General features: G+C 53.8%; 2 protein-coding genes across 2 annotated transcripts in view; one reads left to right on the top strand and one right to left on the bottom strand.

Moving 5' to 3' along the window:
* Positions 1 to 3,031, top strand: part of PRRX2 (paired related homeobox 2) — a 48,804-nt gene extending 45,773 nt beyond the window's left edge. Inside the window, exons 3-4 of the mRNA XM_082400816.1 lie at positions 570 to 748; positions 1,737 to 3,031. Of these exons, the coding sequence (XP_082256942.1) occupies positions 570 to 748; positions 1,737 to 1,872 (315 nt within the window). The 3' untranslated portion in view covers positions 1,873 to 3,031. The remainder of the gene's footprint in view (positions 1 to 569; positions 749 to 1,736) is intronic.
* A 10,601-nt stretch (positions 3,032 to 13,632) lies between these two features.
* Positions 13,633 to 25,223, bottom strand: PTGES (prostaglandin E synthase). The gene is made up of 3 exons (XM_082400848.1): positions 24,943 to 25,223; positions 21,514 to 21,596; positions 13,633 to 14,207 (listed from the first exon to the last, which is right to left on the bottom strand). The coding sequence occupies exons 1-3, from the start codon at positions 25,069 to 25,071 to the stop codon at positions 13,958 to 13,960; spliced, it is 462 nt and encodes a 153-aa protein (XP_082256974.1). The 5' UTR covers positions 25,072 to 25,223; the 3' UTR covers positions 13,633 to 13,957.
* Positions 25,224 to 26,221: the final 998 nt, after the last annotated feature.

Genomic DNA, 26,221 nt, shown 5'->3' on the forward strand with positions numbered 1-26,221 from the left:
GATAAGGAGTTGCCAAGGTGAGGTGTTTAAGAGCAGGACCATCTGAGGCCAGGAGGGCTGAGGTTCAAATCCAAGCCCTGCCACTGACCAGCTGTGTGACCTTGAGCAAGTTACTCAGCCTCTCTGTGCCTTAGGTGCCTCCCTGTAAAATGAAGATCACGTGGGTCTGTTTTATAGGGTTCTTACGGGAATGAAAGAAGTTGATATCTTTGTAGCTTAGAGCAGTGCCTGGCACATGGGGTTCGGATAAATAAAAGTCGTTTTAAAGTGTTCAGTGCTTGTTCCGTGCCAGCCCTGAGCTGAGTGCCCAGCATGCACCTCTCTCATTACAGCCTCACGGCAGCTAAATGCTCATCTAGTCATTCTGTCTTTCATCCACTTGCACATTCTCCAACACATACTTACCCGGCGGCAGGCACCATTTATCACCCCCATTTTACAGATGAGAAAATTGAGGCTCAGAGAGGTGAAGCTGCCAGTGCAGGGTGGGTGGCAGAGCAGGCACACACTGGGTCCGAAAGGACTTGGGTCCCCTCGGCAGCCCGCTCCCCCCTCCTTCCCGCCCCCAGGTCTGGTTTCAGAACCGCCGGGCCAAGTTCCGCCGAAATGAGCGGGCCATGCTGGCCAACCGCTCAGCCTCACTGCTCAAGTCCTACAGCCAGGAAGCCGCCATCGAGCAGCCCGTGGCTCCCCGGCCCACTGCCCTGAGCCCCGATTATCTCTCCTGGACGGCCTCGTCCCCCTACAGGTGAGAGCGGGAACCCTTTTGGGTCGCAAGCAACCAGGGGACCCCGTGGGGTGTTTTAGGGCCCAGACTCCTTTGAGGATCTGAAGAGAGCTGGGAAAGGTGCCCAGGTGCCCCGTGGACCTGGGGTGCACCAAGGGGCATGTGGGCAAGCGTGTGAGCATGTGGAGGGGCGAGAAAATGAGGCCTGTTTGGAAGGAGTGGAGAACCCACATCATCCTGAGGAAGCTGAAAACCTGCAGATTTCTAAGCTGGCACGAGCGGCCCAGCACCCTTCGTCAACCATCCCGGAGAGAGGCCGGGGGGCCGAGGGAGTGGTTCCCTGTCCCAGGGGCCTGGCTGGGACCCAGAGTCAAAGTCTGGGGCAGTTTTGTCCCGGTCAAAGCTGGGGAAGGGTGGCAGGGCAGGAAGGGAGAGGGAGGAGGGTGCTGGCGAGTTGGGTTTCTGCACCCCACAGCTCCAGGGAGTGCCATCACCCCTTAGTCTGTGCGAGCAGCTCTGCTGGAGCCACGGTCTCGTGAGAGGCAAGAGCCAGTGGGTTGTGGGATCTGAGTCCTAGTGATGCCCACGCTAGCCTCACAGCTCTCCCAGCTCCCTCCCTGCCCTGCTCGTACCTGGGGCAGGAGAACCTCCAAGAGGCCTCCTTCCATACAGGTGTGCATTCATCCCAGCCCCATCCTGCTGTGTGCCAGGCCCAGGGCAGGCGCTAGGGGTGAACAGGACTCAGGCCCTGCTCTCAGGAAGCTCCTGGTCCAGCGAGGAAGGACCACAAGCCTACGGCGGCGGCTCCATGTCCCAGGGCTGACTGTGGGCACTTCTGCCTCTTCCCCCCAGTCTTGTAGCCCCAGGGGAAGGCTTCCCAGCCGAGTGAGCTGAGGAGGGGAGGCAGGAGGACCAGAGGCTGGGGGCCAAGACTGGCCGCCAGAGGTGGCCAGCGCGCGGCGGTCTGCCAGCCACAGCAATATGTCCTTGTGTCTTATGTCGCCCCCAGCACGGTGCCGCCGTACAGCCCAGGAGGCTCAGGCCCTGCGACCCCGGGGGTCAACATGGCCAACAGCATCGCCAGCCTCCGTCTCAAGGCCAAGGAGTTCAGCCTGCATCATAGCCAGGTGCCCACGGTGAACTGACAGCCAGCCCCACCAGGACCCCGCTGCCTCCCTGGTCTCACGACAGCAGAAAAGAGGGCAGACACGCAGGAAGGTGACCTTCTCCTGTCCCCTGTCTCCAGGACAGGCTGGGTGGGCTCTCCTGGCCCCTCTCTTCAGCCCGGACTTCTGGGCCCAAGAGGCTGCTGAGATGCCCAGAGCCTGGCTCAGCCCCTCATCCACGGCCGCTGGAGACTGCGGCCCCTGACCCTTGGAGGTGTTGGGCTGGAAGGCTAGAGCAGCGGCTCACCAAGGACCTCACTTACTTTGTGTATTAAAGCCAAAAAGCTGTTGTCTTTAAGAAATAAAAAAAAAAAATTTAAGCCCCAAAAGATTGCGGGAGGGCGGACAAGGGCAGCAAACCGATGAAGGGACGGCCTTTTGGGGCCCGCTGCCCTCGTCTGTGTGCCTCTTTCTGCAGGAAGTCCTCCATCACCCTGTAGAGCCCCAGGGGTGGGGAGCGGGGTAGGAAGACAGAGACCTGCCCTGGAACCCCTGACACCCGGGTGTTTGGGAGAAACCTTGATGTGTGACCCTGGCCAGGACCCGGACCCTCTCTGTGCAGGGAGTGTCTCCCCTGCCCTATGGCAGGAGCAGAGGGTGTGTGGAGGCAGACGCTAGAATTAAATCCCTTGCTGTTGGGCATGCAGAAGCTGGGGGTCCCCTGGGCATTTGACTGTGGGGGACCCGGGCAGTAGGCCCAGAATGTCGGGGTGCAGAGTGGAGGTCCCAGGTGGGCTCACAGGACAGACGGGTGGTCCTAACAGACAGGGCCACCAGAGACCTTCTTCCAAGTCCTCCAACCTACCGTTTCAGAGATGGTCACTGGGGGTGACAGAGGACACATGTGCCACCAGGCACTGACATCACTTATGAGGAGTCTGCAGAAAAATGGGGGGTGAGGGGAATGGTCTGAAGCCAGCCCTCTCCACCTGGCCCCATGCCACACCTCCTGATGGGCACACCCTCCAGGGAAGTTAAAAGATCATTTCTGGGAATTCCCTGGTGATCCATCCGGTGGTTAGGACTCGCTGCTTTCACTGCCAGGGCCCGGATTCCATCCCTGGTCGGGGAACTAAGATCCCAAAAGCCATGCGGCCGGAAAAAATAAAATAAAATAAAGCGATCATTTCTGCAACCAGCCCCCAGGAAGTGAGACAACACTTCCCGACCCCCAGAGGGCGCAAAGATGCTCAGCCCCTCCAGAGGGGCGGCCCTCACAGTGACACAGCCATCACACCTCTGGACTCCACGGATGGACCCCGTTTCTCTAGTCTGCCCCACCCACACCACATCAAAGTCCCCCCAAAGGGCCAGTGTCCCCCCCCTACCAGCCACAGGCTGCATCTTTTAGGTGACCTTGAATAGGTCAAAGCCACCTGACAATCCTAACACGAGGGATGGTCCCCATTTTTGTTTTAGAAGGTGTAACTAACCCCTGAGTGAGGTGAGGACCCTCCCCATCTCCCCCAATTTACCCCCAGAGATTCTTCCCCATCCTTCATCGGGAATTCCACCATGAAAACACGGTTCTGGGCTTCCCTGGTGGTGCAGTGGTTAAGAATCCGCCCACCAACGCAGGGGACACGGGTTCGAGCCCAGCTCCGAGAAGATCCCACGTGCCGCGGAGCAACTAAGCCCGTGTGCCACAACTACTGAGCATGTGCTCTAGAGCCCGCGAGCCACAACTACTGAGCCCGTGTGCTGCAACTTCTGAAGCCCGCGCACCTAGATCCCGTGCCCCGCAACAAGAGAAGCCACCGCAATGAGAAGCTCGCGCACCACAACGAAGAGTAGACCCCCGCTCGCTGCAACTAGAGAAAGCCCGCGCGCAGCAACGAAGACCCAATGCAGCCAATAAACAAATAAATAAGAAAACAAAACAAACAAACAAAAAAGAAAACACAGTTCTTGTGGGGTGAGCTTTGTCCCCTTCAGATGGGCCAACAGGCCCTGGGGACCATCGCCGTGTGACTTCCCTGTGGCTGGGCAGTTGGGACTCTGCCCGGGGCGGGGAGGGGGGAAACAATGAGGGGGAGGCACAGACTCCAGCTGAAGGAGTGGGGAGGGGGCATTCTGCTGATATATGGAGCTGGCTCTGCCGGCCTGACTACGGCGGCCAGAGCAAAGGGTTGGCCTGTGCCCTGTACTGTGTATGTGTATGGCAGGGGAAGGGGGTGCGGGGGGTACAGCCAGAGCTGTGTTTTCTTGCCCAGTTTGGCCTCTGCCTTGGGTAAGTGATTTCTGGGCTTCTATTTGCCATTCATTCACTGAACAGATATTATGAAATACTATATGTGTGCAGGGCCCTATGCCGGGCCCTGAGGAGAAAGCGGAGAATTGACACGGGGTCCCTGGCTTCAGAGGCCACACCAAGCCCAAGGAACCCCAAACCTAGTCTAAGGCATCCAGGCAGGCTTCCTGGAGGAAGTGTCCTGGAAGGATGAAGAGTCCACCAGACAAAGAGGGGAGCGAGAACAGTGTTTCTGGCTAAGGGAACAGCAAGTGTAAAGGCCCTGGGGTAGGCCAGAAGCTGCCTCTTGGGGCCAGTGGGGACAGTTCTGGGCCTGGATCTCCTGCAGGATGAAGATGGAGAGAAGCAGGGACCAGCTCACGTGGGGCTTGTGTGGCCAGATCTAAAGTCTGGGTGTTGGGACTTCCCTGGCGGTCCAGTGGTTAGGACTCTGTGCTTCCACTGCAGGGGACACGGGTTCGATCCCTGGTCGGGTAACTAAGATTCCACATGCTGTGTGGCACAGCCAAAAAAATTGTTTTTTAAATAAATAAAGTTTGGATGTCACCCTGGCAGTGAGGAGCCATGGAAGGGATTTGCTTGGTGGAGGGACCCGCCCCTTGGACCCTGTTGGAAGCAGAGAGACCCCTGCAGAGGCTGGGCTGGATGTCCAGGCAGGAGAAGTGGCAGCCTGGACCAGATGGGGACCGAGTGGGCAATCTGGGAGGTGTCCCAGACACAGCAGGGACAGGGCTTGATGACTAGATGTTGGGCTGGGGAACAAGGGGGAGCCCAGGGGGCCAGGACTTGGCTTAGGCACGTGGATGCCTGGGAGGAAGAGACCCTGGAAATAAGACCCACCTGACAGAGGGGTCGGGAAGATGCTGGCCTGCCCTTCCACCCAGACAAGCGCTGGGGCCGTCCTGGTCTGAGCAGGGTCCTCCCTCACAAGGCGCTGACACCCACCCCAGGGATTTGCACCAGCGAAGGGCCGGCCCACAGGGCCCAGAGCTGTGCCCTCACGGGCAGCCAGGAAGAGCGGCCTTTTTGTGAGCACGTGGACGAGCCCACCCAGGCCCTGGGCAGTGCCCCAGAACTCAGATGGAGGCACATCTGGTCTTTCTATTTTCAGTCCAGAGGGAGGGGCCATGAAGCATCGCCAGGTTGGGGCTGCCTGCAGCAGAGATGGGGTCACACTGGCGGGGGGCTCCCACTAAGACCTGGAAGGTGGGTATCAAGAACACCAGCTTCAGAAAAAGCCATGGGCCCAGTTCCCACAGAGGCACTGGCCCCGCCATGGGGCCACAAGGATGTCAATGTCACTTCCTCTCAAGCGCTCAAGAGAAAACAGACCGGCCTAATCGTTTACACATGCTGCTCTGGGGAGCTGAGGGAGGGGCCACAGCGGCCCTCCTTGTGAAAGAAAATATATTCCAACATTGCTGTCGCTATTGTAGCCCTAATTGCAGGGCCGTGTGGGCAGCTTCCTGGGCACCCATCCCGGGATATAATTTTCCGTGAGGATAAGGTACCCGAGGCCCCGTCCCGGGCTGGGAGAACTTGGAATCCTTCTCCCTCTGATTCCCTTTCCCCTTTCGGCCAAGCAAGCTTGGGACAGGGCATTGAATGTATCTGCTTCTGTTTTTTTTTGTTTGAAATAAAGAAACTTGAGTCGAGAGAAAGAGAGAGAAATTGAAGGAAAGGCAGTCTGGCTCTTGCAAAACCCAAAACCTGAGAAATTAAGACCAGAGCTTTACCTTGGGCAAGGCACTTCTCCGGGCCTCAGTTTCCTCCTCTGTAACATGGGGTGATAACAGAAGCCACCTCACAGGGTTGTTGGCAGATTTACCCTCCATAAATGAGTGCTGTGGTGTTTACGGTGGAAAAACACAGAGCAAGGGGTGGAGTTTAGGGAAGTCAAAATACTCCCTGTTCTAGGGTGAAATTGCACATTCCCTCCTCAGAGAACCTGGCTCTTCCCTTGTCCCTTCCAAGCCCACACTCCTTGGGCACGAGCTGGGGACCAAAGCTCCTGCACCTCTGCTGCCTGCCACTGGAGGGCGCTGTGGGGTCCCCGCCAGGCACAGAGCTGGGAGAACAAGGGCCCTCTCCCACACAGATCACCAGAGATGGCTGCAGCCTCCTGATCCAAAGACAAAGAAACAAGCAAATCCCAAATCACCAGCAGGGGTCACAGCATAAACATCAGCACAAGCCTTTTGGAAAATGTACCAACAGCCACGGAAATGTTTGCATGCTTTCCACCCAGTAATTCTACCTCTAAGCCCCACTTCAAAAAATAATCCAAAATGGGGTGGGGGGGGGTGGTGGAAGCAACGTGTGCCAAGATGTTTATCATACGTTTTCATAGATGCAGTGTAAAAAATCTGGGAAGACCCAAACCAAGTTGTAAATACTTTAAATTTGATAATGGCTCACAATCCACTTGTCTCTATGTTTTCTGTAATGATACTAATAACCTCATAGGGAAACAGAACAAGCAGGCCAATGTGATCATCTCAACTACATGAGAAGCTCTTTGAAATGAAAAAAAATGTGCTTTCTTCCCTTTTATGTCCCCCTTGGTGCCCCAGTCAGAGCTGGACTTGTCTTTTCCATACCTATTGGTAAGTGAGTGGCCCCCATCCAAAGTTCTCCTCTCTGCTCCTGTTATCCCACCATTAGTCCTTCAGGTCTTGAAGCTTTGTGGTCATCAGGAATTCCCTTCTCTATTGCAAGGGCTGGAAAGAGCGTGTTTGAGAACTTCTTAAGCTCTTAGTTCACATCTTAGAACAAGTGGGAATGGATCGAGCTTGGGATATGTGGGGTCAGGAGTGGGCACCTTGAAACTGGAAGGTGCACTTGATAAAGTGGTGTGGGTGACATAATTCTAAGATGGTCCCATGATTCCCACCCCAGGGAGACACACACTTTGTAATCCCCTCTCCTTGGGTAAGGGTGGAACCTCTGACTTGCTTCTAACCAATAGAATATGGTGAAGATGAAGGGATTTAGCAGATGTGATTAAGGTCCCTAATCAGTTGACTTTGACTAATCCAAAGAGAGATTATCCTTGGTGGGCCTAACCTAACCAGGTGAACCCTTTAAAAGAGAGTCCAGGTCTTCCTTGAAAGAAGAGATTCAGAGCAGAGAGATGTGTTCCCATCAGCCTTGAGAAACAAAGAGCTGTGCTGTGACCTGCCTGTGGAGGAGGTGGCCCCCAGCAGCCAGGAGCCTCATTCTTACCACCACAAGGAACCCAATCCTGTCTGCAATCTGAATGAGCTCAGAATAGGATACTGAGCTCCAGATGAGACATCAGCTGAGGACTCCTTGACTGCAGCCTGTGAGACCCTGAGCAGAGAACCCAGTTAAGCTGTGCCCAGACTCCTGACCTATAGAAACTATAAGACCATAAATGGGTGTTGTTTTCTCTCTTTCTTTTTTTCTTTTTTGGCTGCACTGTGCAGCTTGCAGGATCTTAGTTCCCTGACCAGAAAACAAGGGATGGAACCCATGCCCCCTGCTGTGGAAGCACAGAGTCCTAACCACTGGACCACCAGGGAATTCCCTGGGTGTTGTTTTCAGCTGCTACGTTTGTGGCAACTTGTTACCCAGTGTAGAAAACCAATGCAGATGGAGATGGAGCTTGGAAGTCCTCTTGAGTTTGGCCTCCCTCTGCCCACAGCACACCCAAAGAACCCCCGGACCCACGACAGAGGAGACTTGACGCCTCTGCTCAAATTATCTACCATCTTATCACTTTCCAGGCCATTCTGCATAAGCCGACAGATTAATTGCCCTAAAACACAGCTTTGGGACTTCCATGGTGGCGCAGTGGTTAAGAATCTGCCTGTCAATGCAGGGAACACAGGTTCGAGCCCTGGTCTGGGAAGATCCCACAGGCCGCGGAGCAACTAAGCCAGTGTGCCACAACTACTGAGCCTCTGCCACAGCTACTGAAGCCCATGTGCCTAGAGCCCGTGCTGTGCAACAAGAAAAGCCACTGCAATGAGAAGCCTGCGCACCGCAATGAAGAGCAGTCCCCTCTCGCCACAACTAGAGAAAGCCCATGTGCAGCAACGAAGACCCAAGGCAGCCAAAAATAAAAATAAATAAAAAAACAAACAAAAAACACAGCCTTGATCATGTCCCTCTCCTGCCTAAAGCCTTCTGGGGCTCCCCAAGGCCCTCCCAACAAAGTACCATCACCCAGGCCAGGTGTTTGAGGTCCCAGCATCCAGCCCTGCTCTCCTTAAACCCGCCTTGTCCCCTACTCCAGATAATTCAGACAATCCTGACAACTCAGTCCCCTCCTCCTACTGTCCCCCTGCAGCAACATCCTGCCCACCCAGCCCCGCTCTGCCAGTGAAAATGTATTCCCCAGAGGGTTACAATGTAGTGTCAGCTTTTTTTAAAAAGCAAGTTAAATTCTAGACAGAAGATGCATTGGCATGTCTGGGGAGATGTGTGTCGTTTGAAAAAGAATAATTCAATGTTGTAATTTTATATTTGGAGAATGAAAAGAAAAACCCTATTATTTTCATAATTCAAACTTTAAAAAGTGAAGCTACTCAACATGTTCTTGGCAGGCACAGATACCAAGAGAAGCGACCACTGTCTCATGGGTGGCCACACGGCAGGATCTCCAGGGAGGGGAGGTAATATATAAAATATAAATATTATATATTTAATATGCATAGATATATACATATTATGTATATTGCATATAATTTGTATGTGTATTTAATATGCATAGTTTAAAAATCTGGAAAGTCATAAACCATAGCGTGAACAGTTGTTTTCTCAGGAACGTGGGATTGTGGGTGGTCTCTATTCTTTATATACACACTTGTAAATTTCCCTACTTGGGTTCTAAAATTTGACAAAACTTTTTAGAACTCTATCCAAATTGGAACCATCTTTTTGGAGAACAGTATATACCACAAGTCTTAAAAACAGGCATGCCTCTTGGCCCAGTAATTTTACTTCTAGTAACGTACCTGAAAATAATAGATCTGCACTGAGATTTATGTACAAAGGTGCCCATGAAAGCATTGCTTATGCTGATGCAGCCCGGAAAATTAATTATCCAACAATAAGGGCAGATTAAATAAATGATGAGGGTATCCGGGATGATGGAGTGCCAGGGAGCTGTTAAAATTCATAATATTGACCATCGAAAGCCCTGGGAGGAAGTGCAGATGTATTGTTAGGGAAAATCTCAAGTGATGATAAAAAGGCCGGGCTGTGAGCCCCTGAGCACAGATGCCACCCACGTCTGTGACACACCGACGACATCTCCCCCAAGCCAAAAACCCTCGATCCATATTTTTTGTTGTGGAATTCCATCCTGGATAGAAACAGTTCGGAATCCCTATCTCTACACTATGTGTACACACACACACACACACACACACATTCATTTTACACATCATTCATTCACTTAATAGAAACGCCTTAGAAGCCAGATGCTCTTCCAAGACCTGGGGACACAGGCACGGCAAGGAATAACACAGACCCAAATCTCCGTCCCCCTGGAGTGCACATTCTAGAGGGAGAGATGGACAATGAAGAAGGTGGCAGGAAGATGGTGCGGGAAGATGGCGCGGGGCCTTGCCAGCCTCCTCTGGGTAGGGGGAAGCCACCGGAGGACTGGTACACAGAAGCCTCTGGCCCTGGGTGGGGAGTGGACGGTGGGGGCCAAGGGTGGATGGTGGATGCAGGTATCCAGTTGGGAGCTGTTGCAGTGACCCGGAGCGTGACCAGGGCAACAACTGCGTGGTGAGAATACAGGAAGTTTTTATTTTCTTCTTTGAGCTTTTCTGTAGTTTCTAAACCTTTGATAGTGACCACTACTTGTGAGTGCCTGTAATTGACAGTTTAAAATCTCATCGACCTTTCCGCTTCCAACTCAAAGGATGCCGCTCCAGGGAATCCTGCCTGGGTTCCCAGCCACCCGGACAGACACCCCTCTTCTGTGACTGCCCAAGGCCCAGCCCACCTGGAATAAGAAGGGGTCCGTCTTTCCGCCCTAGCCAGCCCGGAAGCCCATTCCTGAGGCCAATGGCCTCCCAGGGACACACACAGAAACCCCAGGAGCCCTTAATTCTGTGGGAATTAAGGGGGTCCCCAGGTTCTGTCCCTGCTTCCAGGACTGAAAACCAGGCTCCTTTGTCCTCTCATCTTTGCCTGTTCCTCCAAGTCTGTCACGTACCAGGGAGGCTCTCGGAAGCCTGGAGCCAAGGAATCCATTAAACGAGGGAGCCCCAGTGGTTCCCCAGAGGGGCCCTCATAGGAGACTGGAGAGCCCAGGTGGATAGGGCATACCAGCCATCACCTGTCTTGGGCTTCCTCCTTAGAAGTGTGTGTGTACTCAGGACTTCCCTGGTGGCACAGTGGTTAAGAATCCGCCTGCCAATGCAGTGGACAGGGGTTCGAGCCCTGATCCGGGAAGATCCCACATGCTGCGGAGCAACTAAGCCGGCGAACCACAACTACTGAGCTTGCGCTCTAGAGCCCGCGAACCACAACTACTGAGCCCACGTGCCACAACTACTGAGGCCCAGGTGCCTAGAGCCCGTGCTCTGCAATAAGAGAAGGCACCGCAATGAGAAGCCAGCGCACGACAACAAAGAATAGCTCCCACTCGCCGCAACTAGAGAAAGCCCACGCGCAGCAACGAAGACCCAACGCAGCCATAAATAAATAAAATTTATTAAAAAAAAGAAGTGTGTGCGCTCGGGTAGGGGTGAAAGGTTCTGTAGCCTTAGACCAAATTGGCAACATTTTGAGGAGAGGGCCCCTAACTCGCAGACCAGGGCCCTGACCCTGGGGTGTGCATGACACCTCAGGCTGGCTCTGGGCTTTCCTGCTCACTCAGAGCCCAGGAGAAGATGCCCCCAGCCACCAGGCCCCAGTCAGGGGCAGCTCCGGTCTCCCAGGCCTGGGCTGGGCCCCAGAGTCCTTGCCTGCCCCCAGGGCTGTGGTTCCGGGGCCCCCAGGCCGCTGCTCTGCACTGCCCTGCCCCCAGCACTGCCCACACTTCGCACCACCCCCAGCCCAGGGTCAGGAGGAGGCAGCCCAAGAGGGGGCCCGCATCTGGATGGGGTGCGATCCAGGCGAAGTCAGAGGAATTCACTGGTGCCTGAGGTCAACTCACTGGTGCCCAGGATGGCCTGGGGCGGGGTGGGGGTGGGGCTTCAGGCCAGGCCAGCCCACCGGCATCGTCTCACCTGCTGTGCTCACTTTGCCGCTGCCCAAGAAAGGGGCGCTGGCTTTCTTGGGCCTGGGTGTTCAGCCACAGGCGCAGCTGCTCCGGGAAGCCGCCCCAGCCCTTCCCCATCCTGGAGGGTTCCAGGTCTACCCTGGAAACATCGCCCGGCTCCTGCCGGCCTCCCCTCCCTGCCGGCAGGCTGGGCCTGCCTCTCCCCGGCCCCTCCAGAACCTGGAGGGGCAGCTGGGCAGCTGGGCACTGTCCGTGTCAGCTGGGGAACAAGAGCCACTGCCCAGCTGTCAACCTCACCATGCTGCCCTCCACGTGGCCTTCTCGGAAATCCTCTTAGGACACAGACTCAGGTCACTAATCCCTTGCCCACTCGTCCTCACCCTGGCTCTGAACCCACCCGACAAGACCCCAAGGCCTTGAATGAGCCCCTTTCCGCCCACCCCCCTTCCCCCACCCTCTCCCACACGCCCCCCTCCACTTCCCAGGCACAAGACCCCAGGGGGCTGAGCTCTGCTCGTCCTTCCTCAGCTTGATTGGACACCCCCCGAAAACCGGTCTGACTTACCCCCATGGCAGGCAAGCTGTCACCTCCCCTAGGAAGCCCTCCCCAGCAGGGGTTAGAGGCCCTCCCTGTGCTCCCACTGCCCACCCCTCCATTAGGGCACTGAGCACTTGGAGTTGCCACTGTCTGATGTCCTGCCGTCCCCCCACCCTGTTGCGGCTCAGCATCTGAGGGGTCCCGGGGGATGGGGGAGGGAGTGAATGATGGGCCAGTGCACAAGGGGCTGCTGTCTCTGCAGTTCCGAGGAGCTGCCACCTCCCTCGGTCCCAGGGTCACATGGTCCCTGTGGGTATCGGATGCCCTCCTCACCAAGGTCTGAGCTGGGTCCTTTGCCCTCTCAGTCCCTCTTTCCCCAGAAGGGAAAATATTAAAATACAAGCACACATACTGGGTCTGCTCCTCTTTTACCACATCGCAGCTCAGGGATGTCGGGCAAGTTACAGCTCCTTTCTGAGCCTTACTTTCCTCATCAAAAAGCAGAAATACCTCCTTCCTGGGATGGAGGATCAAGTGGAAAAAAAATTGTAAACACCAAGCTCAGCCGATGCTTAGCAAACAGCGGGCACTGAATACAGGGACGTGTGCTTTCTGTTTCCAGATGTGCAGCTGTAGCCCCAGAACAGAGGCTCATCTCACCACCAGGGAGCGATGTTACCCATCCCACCTCCTAGCACGGCCGGGCAGGGGGGCCGACTCGGATTTCTAGTGAGGCCTGGGGAGCCCTGGGTCCCCAGTGAGGCCCCCACCAGGCAGACCCATCAGTCCGCGGGGGCAGAAGCTCAGGGGCTGCAGGGCTGCGAGAGGAGGCCATGCCCAGGTGTGAGGGGGGCTTCCCTAGATCCTGGAGGAAAGGGGCAGTGCTGACGAGGGGGTTTGGGGAAAGGCAGGACAGCACAATGGTTAGAGCAGTTTTGGGGAGCCAGACAGGCGGGGTTCAGAGCTGATCCCACGCTGCAGGGATTCCACCTTGAGCCTCGGTTTCCTCATCTGTAAAAATGGGGTTGACTGACCATCTTACTGGCCCACGGCAGGAGGTGGGAGGGTGTCTCCCAGCAGCCTGCTTGCTTTCTGCATGATTCAGCGCCCTCGTCTGGGTGGGTTTGTGTGTTTGCCAGAGACTGTGTCTTGTCAGTTTCTCCCCAGACACAGACCCGCAAAAGTGTCTGGCGAGCCGGATCCCCAGCCAGCCTGGGCGGTGGTGGATGCCAGGATCCAGCAGCCAAGGGGCCAAGCTGGACAGACACTCCATTAATGACTAAAGCCACACACTCTTAGAGCAAGAGTCCAGGAGGGACACATGATTCCCCGCAGGGGTGCACATTTGTGGTTTTCAAGCCTCGCAAATACCGATGGAGTCAAAATTTCCTTTTAGCAGTTGGTCCTTCAAAGCCCATTGTCCTTGAATGACAGCCCTTCAGAGCAACTAAAGCCTCGGGAAGAGAAGGCCGACCTTACTGTGGGCCCTTCCCATCGGCACCTGTGCCAAAGAGAGAAGGATCCAGCAAAGGAATGTGGCACAGGCAAGTGTCAACAGGGCGCAGAGGAGCACAACCCTTCCCCCACCGTGAGAGAAACTCCCACCCTGCCGGTCCTGGGCCCTCCCCTAGAGGGAACCGGCAGTGGGCCCCAGGCCCGGCCATTGCTGAGACTCACAGGAACTTTCTAAAAATGCAGATGCCCAGGCTCCCCTCTAGACCAGCTAAATCAGAATCTCTGGGGTGGAGGTGAGAAGTCCTTATTTATTACAGCCCTGGATTCAGAGGGTCGTTAGGTTCAGAAACCTGAACTGAGTCTCTGCTCGCCCTTCCCAGATTTGGGGAGGAAGAGGGAGGGATATTTTTCATGCTCTGTTCTTTAAGTGGAAGGATTTTCTATCAGTCGTGACAACCGGTCTCTAAACAGTTCCAATCGGTGGCTTCACCCAGGAATCCAGCTGGTTGCCAGGAAACCAGGCCCCGGGGCCTATCACAATCTCAGACGGGCACCTGGTCTCCCGGTGGCTCGTGGCCAGGGGTCTGGCGGCCGAGGAGGTGTCAGTGGCTGGTCACAGGTGGCGAGCTGCTTCCCAGACAATCTGCAGGGCCATGGAGGCGCAGGGGAGCTGGGCCAGGGTGTAGGCCAGAGAGCGGGTGGGCGCCCGCAGCTTCCCCAGGTAGGCCACGGTGTGCACCATGCGGCCCAGGAAGACGACCAGGAAGTGCATCCAGGCAATGAAGGGGTCAGGCCCCAAGAAGGAGTAGACGAAGCCCAGGAACAGGAAGGGGTAGATGGTCTCCATGTCATTCCGGTGGGCTCTGGGAAGGCAAAGGGGTGCAATCAGCCAGGAGTCAGCTTTGAGAATGTCCTGGAAGCTGAGACCCTCCGCCCCGAAAGGCCCCACACCCCTGGGGACCATCTCGGGGCTGCCAGACTCACGTCCATCATGGCCAAGACAAGGAGATACCCCAGAGGCAGGGGCGACGGTGACTCCAAGCTTGTGCCTGTGAGCAGCTCAGAAAGTGAAGCCCTGTTAGCAGACCGGGAGCCACAAAGGGCTGCTGGTTGGTTTTCTCACCAACCCCAGGGCTCGCCAAGACGCAGCCCCCACCATGGTCTCCCCTATCTTCCCCTCTGGCCTTGGACACCAGGCAGGAAAAGTGGGGCTCAGTGGGGTTGAGTGAGAGCTGGGATGGAGCCTAGGTCTGCCTCCAGCCCCTGCTCTTTTATTTATTTTTTTAAATTTTGGCCATGCCGCACGGCTTGCGGGATCTCAGTTCCCTGACCAGGAATTGAACCCCGGCCACAGTAGTGAAAGCGCCAAATCCTAACCACTAGACCACCAGGAAACTCCCCAACCCGTGCTCTTTACCACTAAGGCAGGGCTTTTCTGAGGCCGTCCTCCTTCCAAATGCAGGTTCCTGGGCCCTCCCCAGCGGGATGGGCTAAGAACATGCATCTGAAATCCACGCCTGGCTCTGTCTTATTCTGCCCCTGAATCTAAGCAAACCCTTCCTCCTCTCAGGGGTAATAAGAACTTGCACTCACTGGAGCCAGCCAATCGCCGGACAGCAGTGAAGCTCTGTTTCATCCGCGCTATCCTGCTTCTTCTTTGTTTAAAATAATCAGGTGTGTGAGTATATGTGGTGGTGGTGGGGAGGGGCGGCTGTGTATAACCCTGCCATAAAAAAATGACCAACAAAGAAAACTCATCCACTTCTGCTAAGAGTTGGTTCACATTTTCCATGACTCCTGCTAATGGGCAGCTTCCTCTGTGGAGGGTGGGGAGGTCAAGCCCCATAAATTAGAGACTGAGCAAATGACCAAAGCCAGAGATGGCATGTTGGAGGCGCAAATAAACAGGAACGCAGTGCCTGGGCCACGACCTCCCCCAAGGACAGGCCACATGTGTGAGGCACGGGGACGCTTCTAGAACTGAAGCCCCTTCTCCAAGCCTTCCAGCTGGAGTGCATTTCACCAACGCTGCACCAACGGGCCAAGCCCAGCCCAGCAGCAGCCCCTGTGTGGGGACCTGCCACAGAGTCTCCCCCTTCCCTGCCACTTGCGAGGACCTCAGGCGAGGGCCAGGGTATGCGGATGCTGGGAATGGGGCAGGGCAGAGAGGAGGAGCACTCAGCAACCCAGGGCTGCAGGGGTCTCTGTGGCATGACTAGGGTGGGTGTAGTCAGGGAAGGAGACGTTGTACTGAAGCCTGAATGATGAGGGGCCATCTGTGCAGGGGAAGAACTCTCCAGGGAGAAGGATGGGCATGTGCAAAGGCCCTGAGGTGGGAATGAGCATTGCGTGTTCGAGGCTCAGAAAAGTGACCCATGTGGCTGGAGTGTGGCACATAAGAGGGAGTGAGACAGGATAAGAGGGGGAGAGGGGCCTCATGAAGCAGGGTAAGGGGTCTGGAATTCAATCTGAGTGTACAAAAGCTCCCGTAAACCCAGCAGGGCCTGGATCTTAGGTCAAACTCAGGACACAGCAGTTGGTGTCTCTGTCCCCATATCCTGGAGCCAACATGAGTCTTTCTTCTCCTTTATTCCCAAAGCTTGACCTTGGGACCCAGCCCCAGGGAAAGCAAGTCTACAGCAGGGCAGGTCTCACCAGCTGGGGGAAATACTGCTGGATGCCCATGTGAGAGAAGCAAGCCCTGGCCGGATCTTGGCTACAGGGATGAAGAGGGGGAACCTGAGGACTGGGGCCATTTCAATTCCTCAATCGAGCAAGTCCCTTACCTTACTGGGGAAGAGGCAGCAACTGTTGCTCTAAAACCACCCCATGCTATGGAGATACATCTGTGTACACCAACATCCCCTAACATGCTATGAGACAGACACCTTGGAAAACCTATTTTACGTTAAGTCAGTGTGTCCTAGAATGTGGTCTTCCTCCCACAGGTTGACTCATATGAGATGGTGCCAGCTGGGAGTATTTTTGTCATGTTGTATATTTCTCAGAAAGTTTCAGGAAAAGCATAACTAGCACGTGAAACCCATTCAATGAGATACTTCTCCTTAAAGTATGTATTTACATTCTAAGAGTGAGTCACTTTTTAGAAAGCTGTTAAGAGGATCGTTGGCCAAACCCCAAAGCACAGGTGAGGGAAAGAAGTCGGGGGACACCAGGCAGAGAGGAGGAGTAAAGATGGGAGGGGCAGCCCCACCTCCAGGCTCCAGCCACTGGGACTACAGGATTCAGAGGTCACCTTTGAGGGAGGAGAGGTGGCTGGGAGCTGAGAAAGCCCCTCAGCCCCTGGGGTGCCCAGTCCCCACCCCCAGTACATTGAAAACCGCAATGGGGCCCCCACGAAGCCACAAGTGGTGCCGAGGACAGGCATGATGCCAAGAAAACTCATTCCTCTCCTCCCCCCCATCCCTACCCCAGGATCTGAATCGAGAGACATGGAGGGAGTCACGTACCAGAGAGATGCTTGGGCAAAATGTGTCATTCCACTGAGAACCAGTTTTTTTAAGGTAAAAGCTACTCAGAGCAAATTCCCGCTAGACTGGACTTGCATGGCTTCCTGCAGCATTAGGCCTGCCTCTCCCGTCAACAGACACTGCAACACCGGCTGCATTTTACTGCATCAGGTGACAGGAGTGCGGAGAGAGCCCTACGGTTCCCCCCAGGCCTCCTGGGCAGGGACAGCTGCTGGCTAGCTCTCTCCTCTTCCCTCACCAGGCTCTCCATCTGCACAGGTGATTTCCTTGAATTCAGGTTTGATATGAGGTGAAGCCTGCTTAGTTTTAAAGGCAGGTTATAAAATAGAGTTAAACTGTGTTCTTGAAAGGAGAGCAGAGCCCATATCAGATGGCCTGGGCTCAATGGCAGCTTAGCCGTCGCGAGCGATGTGGCCTTGGCAAACCTGCTTCTTCCTCTATAGATGCTAGTGCCGCCCTTGGAAGCCTACTGGGAGGCAGAGCGGGTTGGTTCCTATAAAGTGCTTAGAACACTGCCTGGCACTGAGTAGCTTTGCCCCAATTTAGCTGCCATCTTCTTTGTCGTCGTCACCATCACCACCAGCCCTGTCCTGGACATGATTGTTAGGGCTAACTTCAGCTCTTGGTTTTGCCAGACTCCCAGCGCCCTCAGACGCCCAGGCCAAATTAATAAACATTTTATGGTGTGAGGCTAGCAGCCTCGCACCTCCCCAAGGTTGCTTGTTCGACCCCTGGCCTCGGGCAAGTCTCTGTCTCTGGACCTCTGTTCACCATCCACAAAATAATGTGTTTGGATGGGGTCTTAAAGGACTTCTAGGGCTGAGATTCTGTGACCCAATCTCCTGACAAACCAGTTCACTCAGATTAAGTCTCCACACCACACTCCAAATAATCAGAAATATCCCAAAGTTTGGGTCAAGTGTTTGTCTTCCTTCCTTAGGACCACTCAGAGACACAGCCCCCGCCGGCCCCACTGAAGTTGCATTCACATAAACTCAGAATGTGGCCCAAACATACATTGCCGGGAGACTTCAATAGGTATGACTAAAAGGACGTGCCTGGGTTTCATCATTTTCCTTGAAACCTGGTTCCTGACCTCTCCCAGAGCTGGGCTCACATTTGGGCTCCAGCCTGTGCTAATCTGCAAGGCAGATCTGTGCTCCAAGAACCGAGACCAAAGTGCTTTCCTGTTTGTGCAGAAGGCGGCCCTGGTTGCACTAAAACCTCTAGTCTAATATTTAACTCACTTTTGCTTCCAGGGCATCTCCTGTCAGGTTCCAGCCAGTTCTCCGGTAGCGGATGGCAGGATGTGATTCTCTGCACCCTCGAGGTTCCATGATGTTATGTAAAGTCAGGAGGAGCCCTGGGGCCCCAGGAACCCCCAGGTCTGGTATAGTAAGCCTCAGTAAATAACAGTACGTGGAAGGTCACCAATAACACTCACCAGATGAATATAAGACATTATTAGCTAAGAGGTGCTCAAAAAGTGCTGAATTGGGCACTATTTACGATAGCCAGGTCATGGAAGCAACCTAAATGCCCATCGACAGACAAATGGATAAAGAAGATGTGGTACATATATACAATGGAATCTTACTCAGCCATAAAAAGGAACGAAATTGGGTCATTTGTAGAGACGTGGATGGATCTAGAGACTGTCATACAGAGTGAAGTAAGTCAGAAAGAGAAAAACAAACATCGTATATTAACGCATATATGTGGAACCTAGAAAAATGGTACAGATGAACCGGTCGGCAGGGCAGAAATAGAGACACAGATGTAGAGAACAAATGTATGGACACCAAGGGGGGAAAGCGGCAGGAGTCGGTGGTGGTGGTGGGATGAATTGGGAGATTGAGATTGACATATATACACTAATATGTATAAAATGGATAACTAATAAGAACCTGCTGTATAAAAAATAAATAAAATAAAATTCAGGGACTTCCCTGGTGGCACAGTGGTTAAGAATCCACCCGCCAATGCGGGGGACATGGGTTCGAGCCCTGGTCTGGGAAGATCCCACATGCTGTGGAGCAACTAAGCCCGTGCACGATAACTACTGAGCCCGCGCGCCATAACTACTGAGCCCGTGCGCCTAGAGCCCGTGCTCTGCAACAAGAGAAGCCACCGCAATGAGAAGCCCGCACACCGCAACGAAGAGTAGTCCCCGCTCATTGCAACTAGAGAAAGCCCGCACGCAGCAACGAGGACCCAATACAGCCAAAAAAAATAATGATAATAAATAAATAAATTAATTAATTAATTAAAAAAATAAAAGATAAGTGTTGAATTGGGGAATTCCCTGATGGTCCAGTGGTTAAGACTGGGGTGTTTTCACTGCTGGGGGGGCCCAGGTTTGATCCCTGGTTGGGGAACTAAGATCCCACAAGTTACGTGGTACAGTCAAAAAAAAAAAAAAGTGCTGAATTGAATTTCAGCTATTTGAGTATCAGCACTGTAGACGATGCGTCCTTTTGTTCAGAAATGAAAATTGTATTGGGTGGGTGGAGACATCGCGGCACCACACGGGTGTGCGGTCTCTCCCTGGCATGGCTGCAGCCAATAAAAATAAAGCGTTCATGACCCTATGTAACCACTCCTGTGCCACAAGTAACACAAGTTTTGCTACACAGACCTGTCACCCCTTGGGAGAAGCCAAACACTCCTCGGGGTGGCTGCTCTGAGCTGGCTTGGCAACCGGCTGCCCCTGCTACTCATCACATCCTTCTCCACCGCCCAGGAGAGTCATGCCAACCAGATGGCATGAGGGTCACCAGTATGGATTCATGCATGGGTGAGGCTTTTGTTCACCAAAGTACAACGAGTGCTTAGCACAGTAGCTAGCACATAGTCAGTGCTCGTTAAATGTTGAATGAACGGATAGATGGATGGATGGATGGACCTCGTATGAAGGACTATATACTGTAGTTACATTAGAAAGGATGAAATAGCAATGAATTTCACTTTCTACATTACACATTTCTGTAATTTTTAAAAACCACAAGTACATGTTATTTTCAATGGCCAAGAAAAAGAAAAGAATCTCTATTATTTATACTACTTGGTCCCACCCATTTCTGCCTGTGATTCATGGGAATGTGTCAAGAACTAGGTGAGGGCTTGTGTCTGTCTCACTCCTGTCCAGCTACCCATCCTTCCCACACCCATCCCACTCCTGCTGACAACCCCCATCCCCTGGGAGTGCCTCCTCCTGGTTCTCCAGCCCATTGGTGTAAAACAGCAGAGAGGAAACTGCCAAAATACCCACCACTGAGACTGGCTACGTGAAATTAACATTTAGTCTCTGATGGAATTTTACACAGCCTTTTATTGATTGATTGATTGATTGAACCTGGGCCACGTCAGTGAAAGCGCCAACCACTGCACCGCCAGGGAACTCCCTCTGCATCCCTTTTTAAGAATCACTTTTCGAGTAGTATTTACTGACATGGAAAGTGCTCATGAAATAATTAACTGAAAAAAAATCAGAACGCCCAGTTGGGTGTACAATGCACACCTAATGTTATGAAAAATATTTAGACAGACGACAAAGAGGAGATAGATGAACATGTTAACAGTGACTAGAATTGTGAGTGGTTTTCCCTTTTTTCCTCTATGTATTTTCAATATTAACCAAATTGTTTGCAATGAATAGTTCTGAGTTTTATAATAAGAAAAATTGCTTTTGATTGACTGGGGGATGCTAAGCATATGAAAAAATGTTCAACTTCACTCAGAAATGCAAAGTAGGGAATTCCCTGGCAGTCCAGTGGTTTGGACTCCGTGCTCTCACTGCTGAGGGCCTGAGTTCGATCCCTGGTCAGGGAACTAAAATCCCATAAGCTGCACAGCACAGCCAAAAAAAAAAAAGAAATGCAAAGTAAAACTGAAATGTGATGTACATTTTCACCCATCATGTTGGAAAGGATCCATCCAAAAGTGGATACAGAGTTGGCAGGGTCGGAGACATATCTCACACACCAGCTGTGGGACTAGATTTGTGTACCATTTGACAGTATTTCTTACCATTTGATTGCAACCTGCAGTTTTGCTCACACTGACGCACAAAGGAAAATGAAAGAAGTTTTGATGCACTCTGTTCATAACACAGAAAGATTTAGAACAGCCTAAATGCCATCGGAGGGTAAGTGGTTGGATCAGCTACAGACCATCTATTTAATAGAGAAATGGTGTAAGTACTACAGTGCCGATGTAATAAACGAGGCCCCTCTATGGGCTGATATGAAACAATTCCTGTTATGTGAAAAAAGGACAATATAAATCAGTGGGTAAAGAGTGATCCTTTGGGGGTAAAAAGGAAAAAGCATAGCGCGTGTGTTGTAAATGCAGGAAAAGTGTCTCGGAGAAGATGCATAAGACATGGGTAACAGCACTGGCCCCTGGTGAGCAGATCTGGGCAGGACCTGCAGGTCAGAGGTGGGAGAGAGACTGAAATTGCACTGAATATCCTTTTCTAATTTTGTCATCCTGAGCCACGAGCACATATTACTTTTCCACGAGTAACCAGAAATTAAATTAATGAATAAATGAAAACAGTCTAAGAGGATCTGGAAGGCAGAAGACCTAGGCCCCCTGGGCATCCTTTAAGCCCCCGTGTTCAGAAGACGGCCTGAAAGGACAGGCCGTGATCAGGCTGAGGGCCAGTGGTACTTGCCTGAGACAACGTTCCACATCCGGGTCACTCCGGCAATACTGGAGGCCTCCATGTCTCTGAGCATCCTCAGGGTTGGCAAAAGCCTGGAATACATCAGCTGAGAATTACTGTTCATGAGATGGACGGCCCAGTGACTAGGTCCGCGGCGATGCAGGCACATACGTGTCCATTCACCAGCATCCATGAACTCTTACTGTGTGCGAAGTGCCGGGGACTCAGCGTGAACAAGACTGCTATGGACTAAATGTTTGTGTCCCTGCAAATTTCCTATGTTGAGGCCTAACCCCCAGTGTGATGCCTTTAAGGAGGCAGTTAGGTCATAAGGGTGGAGCTCTCTTGAATGAGATTAGCACTCTTATAAGAGACCCCAGAGAGCTGCCTTGCCCCTTTGCCATGTGAGGACACAGCAAGAAGATAGCCATCTATGGACCAGAAAGTAGGCCCTCATCAGACACCACATCTGCCAGTTCCTTGACCTTGGACTTCCCAGCTTCCAGAACTGTGAGAAATAAATTTTTGTTGCTGATAAGCCACCCAGTCTCTGGCATTTTGTTACACAGCAGCAGCCTGAAAAGACTAAGAAAAAGGCCCTCCTATCTCTGCTCTTGCAAACTCACAGTGTAATGAGGGAATTGCCAATGAACCAGGGAAGACCAGGTGGTGAGTGTTAAGAAACAGAAGACTGGGTTTGCTTTGAGAATGTTCACAGGAGACCCAACCAAGGCTGGGGATCAGAGAAGGCTTCTCTGAGGCAGTGACTGTAAAGCTGAGGTTTGAAGGATGCATCAACATTAACCAGAAGAAGGGAGGGTTATAGCAATAGCAAACAGAACAGCATGTGCAAAGGCCCTGGGGTCAGAAGAAGAGCATGTATAAAGAATGAAAAACCAGCATGGCTGGAGCATAGACAGCAAGGGACAGAGTTCCAAGATAAAGTTGCAGGGGTCAGCAGGGGTCCTGGAGGCAGGACCCTAAGAATTTAGACTTTGAACTAAGAGCAATGAGAGGGTCTTGACAGGTCCCGGTGAGAAACTCAGCTCCACACTGACTAGCTGCAGGTTTCTGAACTTCCCTGGGTCTCAGCTTCCTCATCTGTGAATTCCAGATCAAAGGAGGTGCATCTACCACACGAAGAGCAAGGGAGAGAAGTGGAGACGCCCCAGCACAGCGCCAGGAGGGCGCTCGCTCGGTGAATTGTCAGTGCAGAACAGGGACTTGAGGTCACACTCAGGTCATTGAGGGTCACACCCGTGGCTCTTGCTCCACTGTTCCCTGCGGGCATCCAGCCAGCCAGCCCCACCAACCCCACAGCAAACCTGAATCTCTGAGGCACGTTTTCTAAATTGCAGATCCTGCTGCTTCTGATTCATGAGCCCTTGAGATATCTGTCCCCAAGCGCTGGAGTTTTTTTTGTCCTGCCTGGTGGGTCTGCCCCTGCTTCAGCCCAGAGGTGAATGCAACACCTGTCACGATCAGGATTCCCCAACGCCCAGAATTCTTCTTTGCTGGCCCTTAAGTCATGGAATCACCAATTCTGATGGCCCTGCAGAGCCCGTGGGCCTGTGACACCTTTCACAGGGGCTCGGCATTCAGTGGGCAGCTGTCTTGGGTGGCCACAGTCCATGGACTTGCTCACCCCTGAAGACAGCACGAATACAAGTTGGCCTGGCCAGGAGCCAGCGGCAGTGCAGACGGGATAAAGCCCCAGCGTCAGAAGCATAAGCGCTGCCTCTAGCTGGGGCCAGGGTCAGGCCTCGGGAATGCACTCCCACCAAGAGATCTATGGCCTGTCATGTTAATTCCAATTGTTAACAAGTAATGAAGACTAACATTGGTGGGGCATTTGCTCCGTGCCAGGCGCTGTAGTCTCCTGGCACTGCTGTGACCATCCTCAGTTTACAAACGAGGATGTCAAGCTCTCAGATTCGCCCACGGTCCCGAGGCTAATGGGTGGAGGACCCAGAGCCCGGCATCCATCACCTTCCCACGGTGTGGCTCCTCCAGCTCCTCCCTGACTGACTGAATGAGAGGGAAATTTGTAGTGTAGGGAGAATCTGAGACAGCCCAAGGGGAGGTTTCCTTCTGCCACTCCCTCCTGACCCGGCAGACAGGCACCCCAACAGGTTTGCCTCTTCCTTCCCTAATTCACATTCAAAGAAACGCTCTGGGCCCTGCACGGCCCTGGTGAGAACACCATCCCCGCCATGGCAGGGTGTGGGCTCCGGAGCTGGGCACCTGGGTTCAAACCCTGCTGTGTGGCCTTCACAAGAGATGTCTCCTCTCTGAGTTCAGGTTCCTCAACTGGATGACAAGCTGAATACGCCCCACCCCGACTCCCACCCCCCGCCCTGGGCGGTGGTGGGGATTAAATTCTCCATGGAAGGACTCAGTGGGTGAACGGGGCTGTCCCCGCTTGGTGCCTGTATCTTGCATCCCAGGATGGGCCAGGGCAGGGAGAAGTCAGCATGATCCGTGTGCCTCTGCTTTGGGAATTCTTTCACCTGGGGAGCTGCCCTGCCTTCAGTCCTGCCCGTACCTGCTGAGTCCTGCTGCCGAGCAACTTTCCTCTCCCCAGTGTCCACCCCCCGGCATGGCACGATGTGGGAGCCGGCCTTGCCTTGCCTTGCCTTGGAACTGGACAAAGGGGCACGGTTGGAAACAACTCCTCTCTGAAATACCTGGGGGGACAATCAGCGGTACCCCTGGGCTTCTCTATGTCTAACAGGACTGCTGCTGCAGTTTTCCTGGCTCTGGCTGCCCCGCGGGCTAGCGGCCGCCCTGGAACCGGTCCACCCGCCCCCCTGCTCCACCCCCCGTCCGCCCCCACCGGCCCAGATCTTGGCGTCTTTATTGCTGTTTTGGCTCCAGGACTCGGATTGGCGGATCGCTGGGGGAAATTCCTCCCCGAGAATTTCAGTGCAGTCTGGCTGAGACCTGGCCTCTGGCGGGAGGCTGCGGTGGGTTTGGGAGCGACCTTGCCGGGCGAGTTGGGAATTTCCACTTAAAGGTTTCTCTGGGCTCCTGTTCTGCCGGTTGCCACCCCACCCAAACATCAGATCTCCGGTGCGGGAAGCCGCCAGGTCGGACGGAGGCTGAATGCTGCCTCACTCCACCCTCTGGGACCTGCTTCTCTCTGAGCCGCCGGCAGAGCTCAGTGGGACTCGTGGAGTCTTGCTGTGCCGAGAACTCACCTGGTGGCACAGCAAATGGTAAATGCTCTTAAAACAGGAAAAGGAGGTGCGGGCCCCGCTGAAACCAAGGGCCGCAGAGAAGCCATCCCAAAGGGCTTGGGAGAGGCACCTGGTCCCGAGCCCGCTCGCTCAAACTCTGGCCCCGAAAACATCTGGGCCAAGGGTCCCGTCCCCAACCTTCCCGGCGGCGGGAGAAGGGAGCGCACGCGGGGCTGGGGTCCCCGAGGGCGGCACGTACCTTCTTCCGAAGCCTCACTTGGCCCGTGATGATGGCCACCACGTACATCTTGATGACCAGCAGCGTGCTGCAGAGCAGGAAGGCCGGGAGCACCCGGCCGCTCATCAGCTCCAGGCCGGGGGGAGGCATCTCCGCGGTGGCAGCAGCGGCGGCAGCTCCGGGAAAGACGGCGAGCGGCTGCGAGCTCGGGCGCGTGGCTCCTTCTCCGAGTGCAGGGAGGGGCGGGGAGAGCGCGCGGGAGGCTTGTCTGCGTTCGGCACCCGCCCACCTCCCAGCAGCCGCAACTTCTGCCCCCAGATGCTGGGAGAAGCAGAGCCGGGGGGGGGGGGTCCCAATCGGGCCCCTGGCCCCGCCCCACCCTTCCCTGACAAATCCTTAAACACTTTCTAATCAGTTTCCTCAATCTGTCAAGGGAGGGCGGGTGGTGTATGGCAGTGCCTGTCTTCAGGACGTGCAACAAAGCCAGGAGCCTGGCAGGACCTCCACAGGTGGCAGAGTCACTGATCTGTGGCCACGGCCCTGAGGGTCAGGGTGTGAGAACCAAGCTATCTGTCCCCACATTCAGCCTGGACACTTGAGCCACAGCCAGACCTGCACTGATGTGACTTTGCTGAATACTGCTCCTCCCCCCCACAAAAAGATGTCTACATCCCGATCTCCAGAGCCTGTGAATATGTTACAGAACATGGCAAAGGGCCTTTGCAAGGACTAAGTAAAGGTCTTAAAATGGAGAGATTATCCTGGATTCTCTGTGAATGCAGTTGAATCAGAAGGGTCCTCCTAAGAGAGAGGCGGTAGAATTAGGGGGAGAAAAGATGTGAAGACAGCAGAGGTCAGAGAGGAGAGAAGATGCTACACTGCTAGCCTTGAAGGTGAAAGGAAGGTGCACCAGAAAACGCAGGTGGCCTCTAGGAGCTGGACAAGACAAGGAGACAAGTTCTCCCCCGGAACCAGCCTTGTGGATACCTCGACTTCAGCCCACCGAAATTGATTTCGGACTTCTGGCCTCCAGAACTGTGAGATAGCAGATGTGTGTTGTTTTATGCCACTAAGTTTGTGTTAATTTGTTACAGTAACTGTAGGAAACCAGCACAGTGATCTACTGCCTTTTTTAGTATCAGTTTACTTTTCCAGGAGACTCCCAGGCAAATGGTTTCATTGTTCATTACAGGAACTTCCCCAAAGAGCCAGCTCTTCGATAGAAAGCATCAACGGCTTGTGATCCCTTTGAATCCCTTGCTTCAAAATCCTCACCCAGTTGTGTCCTCCCCTCCCCTTG

This window comes from Balaenoptera borealis (genome assembly GCF_965194805.1).
Source record: "Balaenoptera borealis genome assembly, chromosome: 8".
Lineage (NCBI taxonomy): Eukaryota > Metazoa > Chordata > Mammalia > Artiodactyla > Balaenopteridae > Balaenoptera > Balaenoptera borealis.